Source organism: Augochlora pura, chromosome 3, assembly GCF_028453695.1.
Source record: "Augochlora pura isolate Apur16 chromosome 3, APUR_v2.2.1, whole genome shotgun sequence".
NCBI lineage: Eukaryota > Metazoa > Arthropoda > Insecta > Hymenoptera > Halictidae > Augochlora > Augochlora pura.
Window position 1 is genome coordinate 18,997,289 of NC_135774.1, and position 16,377 is coordinate 19,013,665.

The 16,377-nt window shown below is 35.3% G+C and overlaps 1 protein-coding gene across 1 annotated transcript in view; it reads left to right on the plus strand.

The window, feature by feature from the left end:
- Nucleotides 1-16,377, plus strand: part of LOC144478920 (tyrosine-protein kinase Dnt) — a 218,485-nt gene that overhangs the window by 186,788 nt on the left and 15,320 nt on the right. Inside the window, exon 5 of the mRNA XM_078197296.1 lies at nt 7,510-7,714. Coding sequence (XP_078053422.1) covers nt 7,510-7,714 — 205 coding nt within the window. The remainder of the gene's footprint in view (nt 1-7,509; nt 7,715-16,377) is intronic.

Genomic DNA, 16,377 nt, shown 5'->3' on the forward strand with positions numbered 1-16,377 from the left:
GCTGGCACAGCGCGCCGTAAAATACAGTCACCGGGTCCGACACGGCCGTGTAGATAGAGAAACTGGCGAAACAAAAAGCAAAACTAAAAGAAGAAAAACAAAAAAAAACAAGAAGGAAACGGGCGAAAAAAAGAGGAAAGGAAACGCGAATCGCGGAATGTTTGAAATCGTTGGCGCGATGCATTCCGCCCGTTTTCGCTCAACTTTTTTTTTTGCGAAATCGTGCGCCAGGACGACGGATTTACATGTGCAAAACGGCCAATAAATCCGGCAGAATATCGGGGACCGGCAACGGCGTTCCTCGGCGAATTCTCCGCTCCAGTATTTTAGCTTTCTCGGTATCTCCGGCCTCGTTCCTCGGCCCTTCGCCGTCTCCTATCAGCGCGCCCGCTTTTGAGGCTTTCTCGCCGCCTCTAATATCGCGCGCTCTGCAAAGGGAGAAAGACCCTCTTTGAAAATTTTTCCCCGCGGGCTAAGCGGTAATTTCACACGCTACGAGGACCTTCGGCGGAATCGATCAAACGGGATGCGGCTCTCGCATCGCCTCACCGAACCGTCGAGGATGTATTCCCGGTACTTTCCGGTGTCTCGTGACGCGGAGTCCGAGCGCAAAACGAACGGATTCCCGTCGAGCTTATGCGAGCGTGTCGACGCTCCACGTGAAAGTGGATAAGTATGCCCCGGGGGGTTGAAACCGAGCCATTCGGGATCCGGGCGCATCGTGATTCGGCCGCGGAAAGAGTAGAGACGGGATCAAGTGTAATCGCGCAGCCGGAGTCGAATCTTCCTCGATACACAGTGTCTGGATTAATGCTAATTAGGTGCACAAAACTAGTAACTTAGATTTTGGGACTAATATTGACGGAGAAACGTTAACCCTTTGCATTCGAATGGTGACTCTGAGATACCATTAAAATTATTCTACTACGTTCCAAAATCATTTTTATAACAATAAAGTTTAGATTTAACAGATTGCTGAACAATGAAACTGTTGCTATGAGTCGCAATAATAAATTTCGTAGCGTATAAAAGTGCACTTTATTGCATAGAATAGAAATACTGTGAGCCAGGACAATTATTTCACATTTACAGTTAAAATGGCTTCGAGTGCAAAGGGTTAATATTTTTATCGCATAGACATTACTTCGTCTAAAGAGCTCCTACTTTTTACGATATTATTTTACGAACAGGAATGAATTAATATCTGATGCACACGTTGTATTAAGTTTCTTAAGACAATTTTTACAAATTCTCCTTTAAAGTCGACATCCACCGATGTTGCTGAAATATGTTTTGTATTTACTCTTCTATACCTTACAATAATTGTTCGTAATGGAAACTAGCGGCGATGGTATGTTTCATTGTTTTAATTAACACATATTCGTCCGGTAATTTCTTGCACCGCTATTCACAAAATGTCGGCATTTTTTGAATATGTGTTAATTCTGTTAATTACTTTGATTACTTAGGTTAGGTTCACAACGTATAATCTGCTGAAAATAGACAATAAACGAAACGAATGTTGTTGTTAGCATAAGAACAGATTTCATTCTTTTCATCCATGTAAATTTTGGTATGCGTAAATGTGCAGAAATTAATATAATATTAACATTTTTAATGACAGTGATTTACAAAGAGAATTTTTTAACGTTTTGAAGAATTTTAAGAAAGAGAATCAATTAATTCAATTCAATTTTGGCATAATTTTAGTTTGTTTTATCTTTCTAATCGTAAATACGTTCGGATATGTGAATACTACAACAGTCACTTTTATTGCGATACAAAATGATACGAATGTTATAATTAAGTTAAAATTTATAAGCCACATTATCATACATTCAATTCTATGTAGCATTTATGTATCACTTTATTTTGATCTGTTTCGATTAGCGTGCTATAGCATTCATTGTACATGTAGAATTATTAATATATGATAATCCGAGCACTCGGACAAAATGCGACTAATGAAATTTTAATTGTCAAAATTAGTTTAGGAATAAATCAGCAAGCTAGTTTCTGCGAAAGATAAAAGTTATGAATAACAAAATAAGAAAAACGTGTCATTTTGTCATTCTAAGAAATATTAGGTTGGTGCATATGAAATGTCAGATTTTGAAGTGAATATATGAAACTGTATATCTTTTTTCAGAAGTTGTTGATTTAATCAAAATATGCCCCCTTTGCTTTACTACACCTTTTCAACGAGATATCAATACAGAAATGCCTGTCTTAAACAAATTCTGATCTTTAGATTTAATAAACTCTGATATGGAATATTTCAAACTGTCATCATTTATATACTATTTAGTCCATAAAAACTGTTCTAAATGTTTAAAATAGTGAACATCTGTTGGCGAAAGATCTATATTTTATAAAATCTTATATTTTATTTCATTTAATTTCGCAATTGTTTTGTACGACGTATGCGTAGTTTTCATGGGCTAAACAGTATGTAAATGAAGACAGTCTGAAAAATTCCATACTATAGTTTATTGATCCGAAAAATCAGAATTTCTTGAAGACAGACATCTATGAATTAAACTCGCGTTGGGAAAAGTGTATTGAAACAAGTGGGGCACATTTTGATTAAATCAATAGCTTTTGAAAAAAGATATACCGTTTTATATACTCACTTAAAAATCCGATATTTCATATGCACCAACCTAATAGAAAAATTAAAAAAAAAATCATTTTAGTCACTGTCTGAGACACAGGTTCCCATATCTAAATAAAACTTGGATAATTTAGTCCAGTTTCAAAAGTTAACTATTGCGTTAGAAAAGGTATACAAACATTTTTGTGGTGCATTGTATAACCAAGATGAATGTTTATTTTCACCATTGAAATTCTATATTTCAGAATTTCTATAATATCATACAGGGCAGCCCCGACAGAAGAAGTGAAAAAGTTTTGGAAAAAAGCAACGAGTTCTTTCCGCTCGTATTATATTAATAATACTCAGTTAGCGTGTTTAATAATGAAACGAACAGAATTTGGATACATTCATATATCCATATCTTTATTTCATTAAATCGATATAGATGATACCCTATCAAAACTATTTTACAAAGCAGAAAGCATGTTTTCAGTTTTTCGATATTTCCCTCACAATACTTAAATCCGTTCTGTGATTTCGCGATTCTCAGCCGGGTTTACGCCGCTCGAAATATTTTTACTTTTCCCATAGTTCGATATTTGAAGTTTGTCTGTTTACTTTTCACAGTAAAATTGTATTTTCCTAGCAAATTCAATACAGAAGCGAATCAATCTTCAGAAATGTAAATATCGAATAGTGAGCACAATTGGTATCGCAATTTCGAGATATATCGAATCGATGAAGTAAATATCGAGATGAATGAATGGCTTGCGTGTAGTTCTCAAAAAATTTCGACTCTTAACTTTTAAACCTTTACATTTAAAGACATTTTAACTGTAAATCTAAAATCATTCTTTTGGCTTACAGTATTTCCATTTTATATAACAAAATTCATCCTGCGAATATGAAATTGATTCTTGTGGCTTATACCAGCAGGTCCACTTTTAATAATCTCTTAAATACAAACTAAAAGAGTCACAGCTCTATTGCGAAGGGTTAACTCTTACTGCAAAGAACCGCTATGAAAGCGTTTTTAGTTAATGGATATTCCAGAATTTATATGCATAATAAAAATTACACTCTACTCTATTATTTTAAAGCACATATTAGGAAAAGTTTTACAGTATATAGAACTAATTAAAAAAAAACACATTCATTGCATACTCTTTTACACAAACAAGGTTCTGCACACTTTTACTAATGTCTTAATTATTTTAACCTGACGTACAAAATATAAAAACTAATCTTGAGAAGAAAAACACAAAACTCATAACATTTTTTACTTTAGACTAATCGAATTTATTCTGAAACAATTTTTCGACGTTTTTATAACGTCTCGGTATTAATTTTATTTAACGGAAACAAAAATATTACTGCGTTCGAATAATCCCTTTATCATCTTTTTCGTTCAACGTTGACAGCGTGCAACAAATTTTACGTAGACTATCAGGAACGTTACTGACAAGACTGGAAAGTAAACTGTGAAATGGGAACAAACATCTTAGAATCGTGAAAGTTTTAAGTCGTTTCAAGCCTCGGCATTTGCCGGCGACATGTACTTCATTTTCGGTCAGACAAGTTGAAATCACTCGCGAAATAGTTTGAAAACATCCATCATACTTTCGCAACAACTCCGAGGAAAAGTTTCGTGATCATCGTGAAAAATCTCCGTGGTCAATATTAACTTGCAATAAAGCTTGGAGAAGAATTTCTCAAAGATTATGTAATCCAGTAATTTCCGAAATATAAATTATGAGACAGAAGGATATAATTTTAGCAGAAAATTGAGTAACAAGCAGAGTATAATTCTAAGAATAATATATATTCTATTAATATTGTATTATATGTATTATTTCTTGAGTTATTGATCTTTATGCAAATTCAAAACTTTTCACATTGACTACAAAAAGCAAAAGCTCTATAGTAATCATTTTTTACTCCGAATGATTTTAAAAAGTTGCCAATTCATCCACAATTTCTGCTGTTTTGTATTTCGTTGATGACTGTACTTCAGTAATAATATTAAATATAAAATTAGGACATTAACACAAATCTCACGCACAATATTTTGACGTGCCGACATTTTAGTAAGACTAACCTAAACAAATGTTGTCATAGACACATAAAATCACTAGTATAGTTATTATACAAGATACAGAAATATTTAGATATTTTTTTAAACAATATTTAAATATAGAAATTAAAATGGAATTTAAATTTATAATTTTTTATTATAATATTTAAATGTATAATCTTCACCCTCATATTATTCAAATAAGAATAACGCATTATGGTAGCAGTATGTTCGTATTAAACAGAAATTCGTTGAAAGAATCTCAGAACCCCTAATTTCGTATGATACCGAATTCTTTCAAACAGAAAAATTGCAGAGACGATCGCTCGAAGTGTCGCTAAAAATATTTTACACGTTCAAGTTGAATCTTTCAATTTCGGTCGAGGACGCAAATTCCATTTGCGATTTATTCCTGCTTCACCGACGAAATTCGCGAAAGAGGATCGCGCGAAACGAACAACAATTATTTCAAGTACAATAAATTCGTCATCGGAACAGCGTTGCGTATGATCCTGTACCGCCATAATAGCTTTAACAGGGATATTAAAATAAATACTATTTTTGAAACATTTTCAATATACACGTGTAATGTCAAATAATTCCGACGCCAGTTGGATTTTATATTAAAAATACAGAATTTTGTTATTGTTATCGATTTGTGGTTCTAGTGCTCTTCGAAATACTCGATCAAATATATTTTGCCCTCCAAATTCCGAAGCTACCTTCCACCCTTCAACAGGAATGGTAGCAGATAAAAAACTGTAGTAAAATACGCAAAGATTTTTATGGGAAATAATTTTTACGCGAACGCTTTTATCGTTATACGTTCATTGTTAAATATTTTAAATATGAGAAAGTCTTTAGGAACATTGAAATTTCATTGTTGAAATTAATTTCTTCCATTGCGTACCGATAAAATAACTCCATTTTCAAATAACAAGTTGATGCTCGAATACCGGCATGTAAAAATTGTTATTTATATCGCAAATGAAAGAATATTTTATTATATGCCGAAAGTATGAATTATCAACTTTAATGAACGAAAAGTTGAGGCACTCGAATGCTATGTTAGTTGTTCAAAGAAGTATGTTAAGGTTATGTCATGATTATAATATTATATATAATCGAGAGAGATATTTTATGTAAAAAATAAAATTTATAAATAAATTTATAGGAACATTCAGTTTATTTATGAATTATGAAATGAATTATAATCAATTATACAAATCAAAATTATAATAAAATTTCAAATTATGCGCCGTAACGTAAAATTTAAATAGAAGATTTAGATTTAATTAATTTAGAGTAAATTGATATAGAATTATAAAAAAATATAAAATTTATAAATGCGTACTGAAATATTTTATTCTGTAACATTATAAAAATAAAATTTATTTGTCAATTAGAATACGTTCATAAATAATATTGAAATAAAATTGAAGCTTATTTCTTATACTAAAAAATTATTTGCTAAAATTGTATAAAATAATATTTAGAAGTAAAATAGTAAAATTGCTTACACATATTCGTTTGCATAACCAAAATTCGTCATTTCACCAACAATCGTCAGTAGTAAAATAACAAAAATTCGTCATTCAAGAATCAAATAATTGATTCTTGTTCTTTTAATACTAAATACATTAAACTCTAATTATTATCAAACAGAGATAATATTAACCCAAGATGGTACAATTATAACAATCACTAAAAAATATAGTATCACAAAATACTGGCATTCTGTGAATGGCGATGCAACAAATTACCGATCGAATACGTGTTAAGAATTTGTTATAAAGACGTCCAAACGCCGTCAAATCGCAGTTGTGTGGCGACTACAGTACATTTATGAAACAGCTGATCGCTGTATTACCACACTTAGAGTGCAATCTGCAATGACTGCAGGTGTGGCACGTTGCAACGTTACAATTATCTTTCATAATAAATCGGCAGGCTTCGTAAGAAAGCATTACACTTTGAAAAATGTTAAACGGTGATCGAAAAAAAAGCTAATAGCCGGACCCACTCTATACAGAGTGGTCCAAAGGTGTTCATCAAATCGGAAATAGGAGCTGCATAAGGTCATTTTAAGTAACTCTTTCCTTATCGAAAATGCAATCTGTGACTTTCTTAATGGTCTATTAACAAAACACGCAGACCAATGAGAGGTGATCTTCGATTACTGTGGGGCGGTCGAGCCAATGAGCGGAACTGTGTTTCATCCGCTAATGGGCTCAACTACCTCGCGCCAGAAGAGCATACTTCTCATAGATCAGCGTTTTTCCTCAATAATTCATAAACAAAGCCGCAGATTGTATTTTCGCTAAGGAAAATTTGCCATACGATTTAATTTCCAACTATGCGTGCCAAAAGCGACATCAAGGTCGGTCACGGGTAGGGACATACACAGCTTTTGGCCTAGCGTTCGAAATTGTACAAAATCGCAAACGTCCTACGATTTGTATCATAGACACCACGTCTCCGAGACGTCATTATAAGCCAAGGGGTTAATCGTCAATCCCGGGCGACTTTTGGTACACCCTGCAGAATACATAATTTCCAAAATCCGGTCTCGAGTGTTCGTAATTCGAGGTGACAGCCAGGTAATCGATCTCGCTGGTGCTACATGTTGCCAAACTAGCGGCAGTGCCGAACAATAAGGTGAGCCACGAGAAAAGCCAGAGTGTGTCGATGTCAGCTTGTACACGGTCGGATGATTATTTACGGAGGTGTACGAGGGGGGAGGGGGAGGAAGGGAGCGCCGAGCATGTAGCGCATTACAGTAATAATTAACTCCGTGTATAATGATTACGTGGGTACAGAGAGTCGTCTGCCATTTTAGGAAAACACTGCCCTGCTGCAGCTATTCAGCAGCAGACACCGGCGGCCTGGCCAGAAGTTCTGTTCTGGTTAGGGTCGACCCACGACCCGGAAGCGCGAATTCCGGAAGTTACGCGACCATTGCGGACCTGGAGCCGCTCTACGCGAGACCCTGCGGTTCCAGAGCGAGTTACTACGCCTCCAGCCATGTGACGCATCTGAGCCAGGTATGGTGCAAAATGATTTTATGCGAAGTTCCACCAAGATATTGCATTAAGTATCCGCTATCCGGCGTTGCTTCCGGAGCTAGCCGCGCTGAAACTACCACCGTAACAGGCCGGCCGCCCCGGCCAGCCGCCGCGTCGGACCCCGTAAATGTTTAACCGGCTTTGCCTTAAGCGCGATGCAATATCCGCGCTTCGATCCACTGAATTTTATATTCGATCGAGCACGCCGCGGGATTACACGCGGATTATGTACAGTTGACGTGTATACACTGTTTCCGTTTTTCTGGAACGATCGAACGGGGACAGCCGGCACCCGGGATATTAACGCTTTACTTGCCGGCGGATACCCTCTAATAGGTCTTTAGCAATGGGTGAGGAGGGTTGTGCGGTCTAGTGACGGACATCAACTGCGCTGGATTCGCGCGGAAGTTCGTGTCCGACTCTAATTTCTTGCAATTGGATGTCCTTTCAGTAAGGGACGTGAGAGCTGACGATTCTGGTACCATCGAAGTTAACAATTTTTGTTTCGAAAGTTATGTTATGTTTAGAAGAAACCAAATTGATCAGTGCAATTGTATAATAACTCGAGGAATCTAGATTGAGACAATAATGTAACAAATCAATAAATATATGCAACAAAAACAAAAAAGCGCTGACGTAAGAATATTAATGAAGAAAAAGTTTTATCAATTCCTGCTTTACGAAACATAATCTCTTTTTAATTTTTTTATTAAACGTTGCGTCTACTTAGTAGAAATTAACTTGTGGAATTACAGTCGTAAGGTTACGTGTACATAAAATATTGTATGATGATTTTTGCTTAAATTAAAATTAAAATAATTTTTGCGAAAATATATGCCTAATGCTACTGTAATCGCACAAGTTAACGCTTTGCGGGCAATGACTTTTTCGACCAAGTGAGGTAGCAGGACGAGGCGATTTTCTCAAATGTGTCGAGTGTCTTGTACACAAATTATTTTAATGTATATATAATACAAATATAATTTATATATGATAATATGCAACTATTATACAATTATATAATTTATATACAATTATCTTAATTTGTATATAATACAAACAGAATTTACATGCAATTATATACAATTATATAATATAAATACAATAATCTTATTATCTATTGTATGTAATACAAATATAATTTACATACAAATAATAGGCAATTGTATAATTTATATACAAATTACCTTAAGATAAACAGCAACTGTCGCCTCTCGTCCGCAAAGGGTTAATTGCTACTAAGTAGATGTAACTTTTAATAAACAAATTAAGAAGAGATATTGTTTCGTAGAACAGGATTCGATATAAGTTCTTCTTCTTTAATATTTTTATATTCAATTTTTTATTAATATATTCTGCTGCATATGTTTATTGGTTTGTTACAATATTTATAACACAGACTAGAATAATTATAACATATGATTTCATATGAAGCGTATAATAAGTTTTATTTTGTTTTAACTCAACTATCCTACAATTAGCAGGAACTATTGTTATATAGAGGAAGGCGTAAAGAAATACAAATCGCCTAATTTTGAAGCGTGTTGCACAAGCGAGATTAGATACCTTTAAATCGCTTCTGTATCCTACATTTTATTATTGATTTCTTCTTTAATATTCGATGCCGACGTGAACGTGTTAAAGCGTTATTTAATATTTGGCGAATAAATACGTTTTGATCGGTGATCCAATAAATTTCTCCCAGCGCAAAGAGTTAATGGACGCATATCGAGCAACCATGTTTTCGAAAAAGTAGAAACGACGTTTATTTATCGAAGTGTAGTTTCTTTACGCTCCCTGACTCGCTAGGATTATCTATTATGAATTAATTCTGCCAATGATCAGCAGCTCTGCTCATTAAGATTTTGCAGTAAATTTATGTATTTTTGTTACAAATGTTTAAAATTTCTTGTTAAACACTACCAACATACCAATTCAAATTCCAATTTTAAATAGCAACTTAACTGTGATAATTCTTTAGTGTAGCATCGCTCATCGAATGAAATCAAGTGTTCGTTAAAGAATTTCCAACGCTGTCCAACAAAATGTCTCCCCTTCGAAGGAAATTTTCATTTAACAACTTTTAGCCGAACTTAAACTTCGACTTCCAAGAGTTATTCATTATTAAACGTCCAAGGTTCATGCTTTTAAGAACACTTCCTCCTTTTCTATTCTTTTATACGTAAACCATGCAACGTCTTGCATCGGCACTTTTCATACATATTTATTACGCTTTTAACAATATTTACAAATTTGTACGATTATTTAACAGACGTCTATCAGATTTTGTCGTCTAATCTAGGTACGTTTCTGATAACAAAATTCTCGAAACAAATATCAATAGAAAATGTTCTAAATAATAATGATCTGTTCTGGTGTCGAAATATTTTACTGATAAAAAAAATTGAAAAGAATGTACAATATGATACGCAATTATTTACAATAATGTTAGGGAAAGGTACTTAACAGTTTCTCAACTCTTTCGATCACGGATTCAAACAGACTTAGTCTATTATTATATATTCTTATACTATTATTATATAGTCTTAGATTATTATTATATATTCTTAGACTATTATTATATAACCTTAATCTATTATTATATATTCTTAGACTATTATTATATAGTCTTAGATTATTATTATATATTCTTATACTATTATTATATAACCTTAAACTATTATTATATATTCTTAGACTATTATTATATAGCCTCGCTAATTAAACAAAGTGACACATTTTCAACAGCGTCTTCCATCGCGGCCACCGTAAACTTCCGCCATCCGTCACGCCGAATATTCGTCGAAAAGAGTTAATAGACCGTAATTGAGTTAATCCTCTTACACACTAATATCCGGCGTGATCCGCCGCGGTATTTCACTGCCGGAGGCCTGCAGCGCGATGCTTAAATCACAAAAGTTTCAAGAACTTGCTATATTAAATAAACTTGCGCGGGGAAGTATTTCCACGATACCCGAAGCGGCCGGAAGGATTTCCGGGGAATTTCGTTTAAAAAGCTTGACACTCGACGGTCCTTCTACCAAGATGTGACGCGCGCGACGCCACCGAAACCGCGCGTTAACAGGCTCGGGAGCTGGTGAAACAGTGCGCGAAACAAGGCCGAAGCGGATGGAGAAACTCTCATTACATATCAGGAAATCGGATTTGCCCTTAGCCGTTCATTCTCTCCTCGAGGTTCGCTCTGCTCAACCCGTGGACTCGATTCCTCCGCGTACCACTTGTTCTTACGGTACCGGAAGTTTATTTTCCCGCACGTAAAATCTATTCTTATAGTGCAATTTTCACAGAGAATTGATATATTAGCGCAGATTAATAAGTAAGACTCGCGATAGCGCCATAAGAAGTTATATAGCATTATAATAATAATACAGTGTGTAATGCTTAATATTAACATTACATGCTTGAGAGATGGTCAAAAAATGTTTACGAAATATTAAACGTATATTTGTGTTATAACAATGTTCATTTATAAATTTTTTATTCTTTATTCTTGCCTTAATTAATATTATTTAATATTATAATATGTTGAATGTTATTTAATACTTCTATATAATATTATTTTTGTTATTTAATATAGTAAACAATATTTATAGCAATATTCCTTACATGGACACAAAATCAATTTCATACGTTACATGGGCCAACCATTTAAAACGCAACTTGAAATGAAATTAGAAGTTAAAAAATTATGAGTTCTTAATATCTTAACGATTTTAATTTTTACAAAATCTTAACAGACAATGAGTAGAAGCTGTTGGTTGTAATTAGACATAAATTTTTTATCCGGAATGTCAATGCTTTTAGTTTACCTCTTATTTCATTTCCACATGTTTTTACTAAAAAGCAAACAAAATAAAACATTACGAATGTTGAATATCTTCTATCCGAAAAATATTAAATTAATTAGGCCAGAAATTAAATCGAAGGCACAGTGATCGATCGTCCTACAGTAACCGGCTTGACTGTCCCATATTGTCAATATAATGATTTATTCATGAAGAATCTTCGCTTAGGTCTACAGCATGTGATGTCTGTAAGCTTGGGGCATGATTACCGTGCAAAAGGTTTGACCAACCGTTTCAACCATTCATCTATTGTAGGCTTGCAGGACCTCGAACAATATTAGTACCCCAATTATGATATTACCGCGACGTATTGTACGTGCGTGGATGGAAAGCTTTATTCGGTCGAACTGATCCTTTCTCACGTCTGTCATTTTGGGGAGGATTAATTAAAATCTTACTCGGTGGTTGAGTACTGAAAGGTTAGAAATGAATTCACGCTCGATGTAAGAATAACTACTATAGTATAGTATAGCATAGTAATAGTTATATTACAGTATTACGTACTATAATATAGTATCGTAAAGTAATAGTATTAGTATAGTACTATTATTCTACTATATATATAAAAACTACGAGCTTGCAAATATTAGAGTTTAGAGCAAGGTTACTTGATAATGAGATCTCTCCTTTATCGGATTTATGACCAGGTTAAGGTAAACCATCTAAAAAACATTGAATCCCAACAACTTCAGCTTTTGTATCTCAACGTATACGGTTCAAGTAGATCCTCCATAAACGATATATTAACATGTTAGTGGAGAGTTTGTTTAGAAAGGTACGACGGGACAGCGCCGGAAGTGGTGGCCGCAAGACGTTTCTGCTTCCCTCCGTTTCGTCGCTCCGCGACCAGTCTCGCGTGCAAACCGGGCGAGTAAAAGCAAGAGCAAGAGAGACACAGAGAGAGGGGGAGAGACCGAGAGGGAGAGAAGCTCGAAACTTTATCGAATTTGCGGTCGCGAGGGCCGCTTTCTACCAACAACTTTCTCTCTCGACCCTTTCCAGCCCTTCGGCGCCTTTATTCAGCTATTCCAAGCCCGCCAACCTACAACATGCAACCTCCAAGCTGGCGTACACTGTCCACGAGCGCGTGCAAAACCTACTCTCTCTGGTCCTTTTTTTCTTGCCGGCTCTTTTGTACGGATTTTCCTTCCATCACGGCAACCAGTTTCGACCTACCCCTCTCGCTCCCGGGGACGATGGGACGACGGTCGACCGGCTTTCTTTCGTGAGAGAATGTACGGTGTTTGCCGCATCGTGTAAACAGCGATCGGATAAAGGGCTGATCTTGAACTTTTGCTGCGAGACCCGTGTTTACGGTTCGACGTGGATTACGGTGCTCCGGGATCAATTATAATTCGGACTGTTTTATAGGATTCTCATGGATACTAGTATGTGATTTTATTAATTTTTGGACGATTTTTCTCTTTTCACGGGGTGGTGTGATATTGCAAAGATTGCGGAGATAACACTGTTTCAAAATATTATAAGCACACTACCGTCTAAAACTATTAGGACACTTACAAAAAATTAAATAAATTTGAGGAAGCGACAGGAAATCATTATATTTGTTTACTTTATTTCTAAATTAATTGCATTGAGCCGTATATAATTACATTATAATAAAAGTAACGTTAATTTTTTCAAAGAAAATTGAATTTTATTTTCTACAATATGTATATTCACCGCGTTTTTATAATTGCTTCTTGGTCTAATTTCGGGATTCCTTTTATTAGTTTATTTATTATCTGAGATTTTATTCAGTTGCATGGTTTTTTATAGTAAGTTCCACATAGTCTGGAAACAAATCATATACGTTTTTAATTAACAACATGCAATAAATGAGTGAATTAATTGCGTAAGTGACGAACACTTATAACTTAACGTGTAAATTGCAAAAGTACGATGCAATAAAAATATAACATTAATCAAATTGAAATTTGTACTAAATGAACAAAAGACCTAATTAATTGATTGAGACAGATTGAAACAGTTATGATTAGACTGCAAAATTTATGCAATTATAATAAATGAACTGCGGATTTTATGCATTTTTACGACTAAAATGAATAAAATGAATAAAAGAGGACTGACGATTTTATAAAACTTCAGATTCTTATAATAAACGTAGACAATTATTATTTTCCATAAAAATTCGTAGTCTAATGATAACAATGACTCGGTGAAAGGATAAATCATATTGTAGAATAACTTTTACTTTCTACAAGTTCCGCAGTCTAGTTTCCATAATATAAAATAATTCCATAATTCTTGTAACTGTTATTTTGCAGTTTTGATTTGCGTAATAAATACATTGCATTTCTTCTAAATATTAAATGTATGAATTTTATATTTAGTATTATTTTATCACTTTTATATTATAGAACTATTGAAAGAAAAATAAGGCAGATATTTTCATGTTTCTTTTAATTTCTTTAGTTTCTCAGTTATAATTATTGAGTTGTATACAGAAATCAGTGCAATAATAATCTCATGTAGTATTAACATTTCGTATTGTCACAATGTTATTTACAATGTTACGAGCCGAGGGCCGGTGCACACGTAGCCGGAGGTAAATGAGTTTGTGCGGATATTTTGAAAGGAATGCGCGGACTGGCCGATGCCTATTTCATCACCGGGTCGCCACCTAGTAAGATAAGGTTTCACGGACTGGCCGTTGCCTATTTCATCACCGGGTCGCCACCAGAAGGAAATTGCGTGGACTGGCCTCTGCCTATTTCATTAACGGGTCGCCACTGGGGGATAGGTTTGGTTCACGGACTGGTCGTTGCCTATTTCATCAACGGGTCGTCGCTAGGAGAAAATTGCGTGGACTGGCCGTTGCCTCTGTCATCACCGGGTCGCCACCTAGATAGGAAGTTGGTTCCGTGGACTGGCCGATGTCTCTTTCAACACCGGGTCGCCACTTGATTGGGTAATGGGGTTTTGGATTGATTCTAATTTTGTCTCGTAACTTCGAAAGAAATATTAATCGATACACCTCGAGCGGCAAAGGTGTATCGTTGTGCGATCGTTACCAACAACTGACTCGAACTGGGAAATGGAATGAAATAACTTGTGCACTGAATTGCAAGTAAAACTAATATAATCTAACAACTTCAGTCTATTACAAGTGTGTAAGTGTAGCGTACGATTCGCGATCGTCCTAAGACACGCTCCCTGGTTTACGCACCAAGTCGGCGGAGACTAAATACCTTCGTATACGTACTAGGTAATTATATGCGTGAAAGAGAAGTGAGCTCGATCGATTACTTGAAAGATACGGATAGACTTGAAACTGTCCGATGAGGAGAAAAATCTTAGCCCTTTTATATGCAGCTGAACTAGAAAATTTGGTAGTGGGGACCGGGCCTACGTAACCCAGATCACACCGCGGATGGTACCGAGAATCGGGGATGTGTCAGAAACAATCGATCTGTATAAAAATAATTAGTACAACACGTTTATGTTCATGTACTGAAATAATCTGAACAGATTTGTTGGGGCGTCACGGCGTCGATCGGTATTAGCGACGAAGTATGACGCTATAGGTATGGACTGTATAAAATGTTGACTTGGAATTTAACTCACAAAACTTATTTAGCCTACTATAATACACTTTGGTCTTAGGTTTTAGAATTCTATCACAGCTCTATCGTCTGTATCTATGCTACGTGTTCTATACTATGTTCGATTCTATTATCTGTTCGATTCTGATCTCTATTCGATTCTGTATATCGTCGCACTAGGTTTTACGAAAGCTCGGTCGCAGGATAAATTTGGTAGAGGTTGAAAAAATATCTAAGTAGGGATAGGAAGAAACTCTGTGGTAGGGGGTGGTTTCGCAACGTTTGACAGAGATTTCCTCCAGGTCTGACTGTACCGTAAAAATAGAAGTTCGCGGAACGGTCGCTAGCCTGCCTTGGGCCTTCAGGCCTCTGTCCGCGCAGCCCTTTAGAAATCCCCGAGGGTTATGATGCCAGCATTTGCTATTGAGACCGAAAACAAGAGATTGTAAACCGATAAAATATGCGTCACGCGAAATATTAAAATTACTTGATAGTTCGGTTCCTCAAAAATAGCCTTTTACCATTACTAGCACCATAAACTGTAAATTGGTCTTCCTTATTTAAAGATCGTTCTTGAGGCCCTATGTCCAGGACTCAACAAGATTCATTAATGTACTGTCCGTTGTTTGAAAGAAGTCCGTCGTTTCGGCAGAGGGGCAAAGGGGTCGCCACTTTTCTATGACCTCCTGAAACCCACTTCTATTGATAAACGTGAAGACCCACAAGCTAATCGACGCGAGGAGCAAGGGGGATCGATCTCCCACACCACCTAATCACGTCTCTTGTTCAGCGCGCAATTTAGCCAATAATAATCAAAAGTCTGCAATCAAAACAAAATGGAAGAGGCTAGGTGGAGGGAACGACCGATTTCCCTTGCTTCTTGCATCACTTAGCTTCTAAATAGTATTAATATTACATTCATATTCACATTATTACATTTAATATTACTAATATTGCATTCAGGCTCTTGACGTTGTACGTTAACATAGGCGTAAGATATACTCGAATAATACAGTAAATCCCAAAAGTATTCGAACACTAGTATAACTTTGACTTTTACGCCATGTATTTAAATAATATATATATGTTGAAAGAAAAAAATCCTTTACGGTGTATTAACGCTTTGCAGTCGAAGCTATTTTAACTGGAAATTCAAAATATTTATTCAATTCTATAACGTTCCCATTTTCTACAACTTGAAATATTTTAT